Source organism: Aethalodelphis obliquidens, unplaced genomic scaffold (genome assembly GCF_003676395.1).
Source record: "Aethalodelphis obliquidens isolate GAN/ISIS:26980383/991018 unplaced genomic scaffold, ASM367639v1 scaffold19, whole genome shotgun sequence".
NCBI lineage: Eukaryota > Metazoa > Chordata > Mammalia > Artiodactyla > Delphinidae > Aethalodelphis > Aethalodelphis obliquidens.
This window is the reverse complement of record NW_020837963.1, coordinates 14,354,917-14,360,322: the sequence shown is the minus strand read 5'-3', so window position 1 is coordinate 14,360,322 and position 5,406 is coordinate 14,354,917. Positions and strand designations below refer to the sequence as shown.

General features: G+C 54.1%; 1 protein-coding gene across 1 annotated transcript in view; it reads right to left on the bottom strand.

Moving 5' to 3' along the window:
• Nucleotides 1-4,980, bottom strand: part of GRP (gastrin releasing peptide) — a 15,078-nt gene extending 10,098 nt beyond the window's left edge. Inside the window, exon 1 of the mRNA XM_027118659.1 lies at nt 1,125-4,980. Within this exon, the coding sequence (XP_026974460.1) occupies nt 1,125-1,566 (442 nt within the window). The 5' untranslated portion in view covers nt 1,567-4,980. The remainder of the gene's footprint in view (nt 1-1,124) is intronic.
• Between the last annotated feature and the right edge of the window lie 426 nt (nt 4,981-5,406).

The window sequence follows — 5,406 nt, the reverse complement described above, 5'->3', positions numbered from 1 at the left end:
CACACACACACACACACACACACACACACACACACACACACACACACCCCGCCTTAAATCTCTCTAGGGACCGACCGGCTTCCCGGGAAAGGCTAGGGCTGCTGTAGATGGCTGTGTGGGGAGCTGTCTGAGGAAGTCGAACGCTTGGCAACATTTGCTAGAGGCTCTGCTCGGCGCGGCCGAGAGCCCCGGGGTGACGCTGGAGCAGCGAGAAGCAGCGGGGCCGCTACCTGCCTCCCAGCTGCGGGGAAGCAAGCGGGTGCGCGCTCCGCGGCCCGAGACCCGGTCCAAGCCGCTGCGGTTCCGGGGGGCCGGGACGAGAGAACCTCCAAGCCCGTGCCTGGAAAGCAGGACTTGTAGGCAGGGGAAAGAGGGAAGGAGCTAGGGGAGAGCGTGAGGTTTCGGGTCAAGAGAGGCGGAGAAAAGCGAGGACTTCGGGGACAGAGACCCGGGATCAGCGTGGAGACCACGTGTGATTCCCGGAGCACCGAGCCTGCCGGGTGGAAGGAGGGAGGGTTGGGCAAAAGGGCAGGGAAAAGAAAATCGCTGCAAGGCAAAGAAGGACTGAGGAAATTCAGGCGAGCCCCAAATAGAGGTGGGATTCAGGCGCTGATTGCCAAACAGATTTGAAACCCAGGGTGGGCGCTGCGCCCTGTGTCCCACACCTGTGGCTTTGTCGGGGGTAAAGGCGCAGCCGCCAGGCTGGACCAGGGCTCCGAGACGCGCTCGGGGACCCAGCTCCCCAAAATTGTTCAGGGAGAGAACCGTGCCAGACAGGGTTGTGATTAGACGGATAAAAGGAGGTGCTGGGAGATGCGGAGGGAGGGTGATCTCCGCGTACGGCTGGGATTTTGGAGAGCTGCGCGCTGGCTCGGGTGTCCTGCGGGGGAGGGAAGAGAGCGGGAAAGGACCGAGGGACCAGCCGGAGGCTGCCGAGGGACCGACGGCTTCCCGGGATACTGAAGGGCAGGGTGGAGTTTTGGGAGAACGGGGTTGGCGTCTGAGTGGAAAGGTCGGAGCAAAACCCAGCCCCCAACGCAGAGCCGCAGAAAAGCTGAGAGATGGGGAGACTGGCCCCCTCGGCTGGCTGGTCCCGCCAGGACTAGAGCGCGCCGGACACTCACCCACCGCCCAGTGGTTGCCGCGCGGGTACATCTTGGCCAGCAGGGTCCCTCCGCCCGCCGACACCGGGGCGGCCGGTCCCCGGGGCGCCTGGCAGAGGACCAGAGCCAGCAGGACGAGCGGGAATTCGCGGCCGCGCATGGTCCCGGCGGGAAGCCCTCGGAGCGCCGCGGCGAGACTGGGCGGAGAGTGCGCTTCCACTGCAGAGGAGAGACGGGAGGACCGGGACCTCAGAGGAGCGCCGCCGCCGCCGCCGCCAGCGCCGCTGCTGCAGCCTCCACGACGCCCCGACTTTATATGCAAGCCCGGGCGGGGGCGCAGGGGGATCCTCCACCGCCGACCCCAGCGCTCTGACGTCTCCCTGGAGCGAGCCGGAGCGCTGGGACAACAGTCTCCGAAAATCATCCATCTTCCTGCCGAGCGATGAACAGGCTGAGCGTACATTGTCCCCTCTCTCTCTCCCTCGTAGCCCCGTCCGCCTTCCCCAGCCTGGGTTAGTTCTTCCTATCCTCGACGCCTTCGCTCCAGCACAATTTAGGGAACTCCTCCCTCCCCAGCCTCACCGGGGCGCCTCCCGCGTTAGCTGCCTTCGGATCCTTCGAGGAGGAGCAGTGACCCCGCGGCCTGACCCCAGGGGCGAGGGGCGCAGCTGGGGTGGGGGAGATAGAGAGGGATGTGCGCCAAGGATGGATGTTTTTAGGCTGGGCTTTGCTAGAGGGGACCGGAGCCCGGAATGCAAAGCACCTCTGATTCTCAGACTTTCCCCCTTTGTGGACCACCTCCCTCCTCGCGGTCCCTGCCCATGAACCTTGCGACCTTTGCTCCCTCCCACAGAGCGCCGCCGCTTCACCGCCGCAAGACCCTCACCCCACCTGGGGTTTCGGAGGCGTCCCTGCCCGCTTGTAGGGTGCGATGGAGGCTGGAGCAGGAAAGACATGTAACGTGATCGGAGCTACAATACTAACAATAGTTTTACTATACTCCTGGTTCCCTGCACCAGCATACGGCATCCACATAACAGAAGAAGCTTCTGCGGCGATTTCCCTAGGCCGCCTCTACCAGAAAGCTCAAACTGTCCCTAAGCTGCCATTTACACACTTCTCTAGAGCTGCCCAAACTTCCCCTTCTCCTTCTGTTCTCAGATACGAGGAATGGTCACCGGCCCAACTCCCGAGGCTGTCAATGCCATGGATACAAAGGGGGTGGGCACCATAGCAATGCAACAGTGAATAGAAGCGGGTAGGATGCGGTTGCCCACGATTCGGCTGTCAGAGCCGGGGGTGTGTTGGTGTGTTCCCGCGTGCCAGTTCCTCACCGAGTGCTGGTGAATTGCCTCGCTGGTTGGTTCCCGCTGGTGTTCCATGTCAATACTGGGCGTTGATACCAGTTAGGTTGAAATCATACATCTTTCGGGATATCTGGTGATTCAATACCTCTGGTGATTCAATACATCTGTGCCGTTCTTAGAGGATATGTGCCTATTGCATGACTGAGCATCCTTGGGCTTGGAAGAGTATTTCCATGCATGTGTCTGGCTAGAAGGTTAAATGCTAATTTCAAGATCACTATTATTAGCCAAGCAATAGAGTAATACTATCCTGAGGGAATACCCCAAGTGAAAAGCAAGGGGGAAAAAAGCCTACAATGGGCTTGGACTCCATCCTTCTGGGTTCCCAGGCTCTGCTCATTAGTAAGCACATGTTCCACAGTCAGGTGATCATACGTAGGCTTCCCACTTCCCACTTGGCCATGAGCTTGCAGGAGCATAGGGACTCGGTCTTGTTCCCCTGTGTGTCTGCAAGGAGCCTGGATCACAGTGGTGTTCAACGATTTGATGAATGAACAACTAACCTAAGAAATGCTTGGGTCTAAATAGCTTTTGCAACCTTGGGCCTTTGGAAAACCTTTATCTCTCCAGACTAAGTTATAGAAAAATGTCCTTTCCCCTTAGTTTAATCAAGATTATTTTAGAATCTTTTAATGACGTTTTTCCCACTATGAGACCAAGGGAAAACTACTGTAAATACAATGAAGTGTGGGAACAGCTCTACAGAAAGTGCAACTCTTCTGCAAATTCAGGCAACACACTCTGGGGTCTATAGCAGACCAGGAGCTACCCAGGTTCCTCCATTCACTTCAGCTCTTGCTCTAAGCACCCTAGTCCACAGGCTTTCTGCAGCCGGTCTCGGGCTTAGACGTGTCATTTGCTTTGGCATCCCACAAGGGCAGAGAGTGTGTCAGTCTTTGCTCAGGGCTGAATCCACAGTGTCTGACCCAGTCCAAGGTACAGAACAGGGACTCAAGAGATGTGAATGCTGCATTGTCCTCCAGGTATAGCAGCCTGAGTCCAGTCCTCTAACCAGAAAAGACAATGGATTGTGACAAGTTAGAGAAAGAAACCATTGCAGGTTTCATTCAGCCAGTACTGAATGAGCCCCAGTAGATCCTGGCTGGGTATCTTTTCATATCGCTTTTAAAATCTTAACCACAGCCCTGCCAGATAGGGATGACTTGTTCCCCTTCTTTGTTATGGCTCAGCGCTCTGTTCCACGTAGATATTCAGGAGCCCAGGTTCATTCCATCCTGTGCCTCTACCCCTCCCTAGCGCTCTGCTCCTCAAAGGGATGTTCCGTAAGGAGATAAGGAGCTTGTGTCAGGATGTAAATCAATGCGTTGCTTCCTTCATCGAGAATATCTTGCTTTGTCAGCTGAACGCTGTGTTTAATGATTTGCATTTAGTGCTGTTGATTTGCATTCTGGCAAAGCTCTTTATCTTGCTGTGGATGGGTTACAAACGGTTCAAGGATGAGCAGCTGATGCATGGGCCACACTTAATTAGCACTAAGTGTACTGTCCCTGCCTGCATGGCCTAGATAGCAGCTGGCACGACAGGGCAAATGGGGAGGCGCGCCACTCTCTTAATATACCAGCCCACACGTACCACTCATCTTTTCTGCTCATATTTTAATCGGTAAAAACTCAGCCACAGGGAGCTGCAAGAGAGGCTGGGAGCTGTAGCCCTGATAATCAGTCAGGCGCCTGGCTCTGACCGCACCGCTGCGGAAGAAGGAGTAAGTGGAGTTTGATGGACGGCTGATAAACAGACAGAACCAGCCTAGGGTGCCTCAGGCACGTGGAGGTCTTACAAATTTTATTTAATAAAGTAAAACCTCCCCTCATGGAGAGGAAAGACTGGGTCTCCGGCCCGTCTCCTCTGCCCCAGAGTTCTACGTCCCTTAGAGAATCTCTTGCTAACTACCATACCAGCACCCCTTAGGCTCAGGGGGGCATTGCACCCTCTTATCACTGTGGCACAAATTAGGGTACCCCTTCATTGGATTCCCCATTTGGGAATGTTTAGTCTAGTCTTTCTATAATAAATGGATCTTAGCCCTTTAGCTATTTCCACAAAAGATCTATGTAGCCAGCAGCCATGATATTTCACTGACATTTTTTGCACCTGTGCGGGGTGGGCTGGGGTCCTGGCCTCCTGTCTTGCACCTCTGCTGGAAACTGCCTCCACCTCTCAGTTCCCCAACTCCTGGTTTCCAGGAGAGAAACACGAGAGACCCAGCTCATTATTGTGAGCCAGCTATACGTGTTCTAGATTGCCCAACAGCTTAAAGGTGAGTGGGTCCACAGTGTCCAATCCACTCTTATAGAGGCTAGGACACATGGTGGCAGATGTGGCAGCGTCCACTCCACAGGGCTCTGGGCAGGACAGTGTTCCCGGAAAAGAAGGTGTGGGTATCATACACAACGGCCCTGCTCCCCAGATCCTCAGGTACATGCTGTCTTGTGCCTGATATTTCATGACGTCTGTTGTTTCTTTTTAGCTCAGTGACTCCCAGACATTGGAAAGGGCATTTTTTTTTAACATCTTTATTGGAGTATAATTGCTTTACAATAATATGTTAGTTTCTGCTTTATAACAAAGTGAATCAGCTATACATATACATATATCCCCATATCTCCTCCCTCTTGTGTCTCCCTCCCACCCTCCCTATCCCACCCCTCTAGGTGGTCAAAAAGCACCGAGCTGATATCCCTGTGCTATGCAGCTGCTTCCCACTAGCTATGTATTTTATATTTGGTAGTGTATATACGTCCAAGTAAGGGCATTTTTTTTATTATTCTCTTCCACGTAGTTAAGGTTTTGATGGACTTTTTACTGTGAAACAAGCCATATTGCTTAGATTTCTCATTTTTACTCATCAAAGACATAGGAACTGTCTGTCCATCAGAATTTCTAATCAGGTTGAAGTCACCAGTATTACCTAGAGA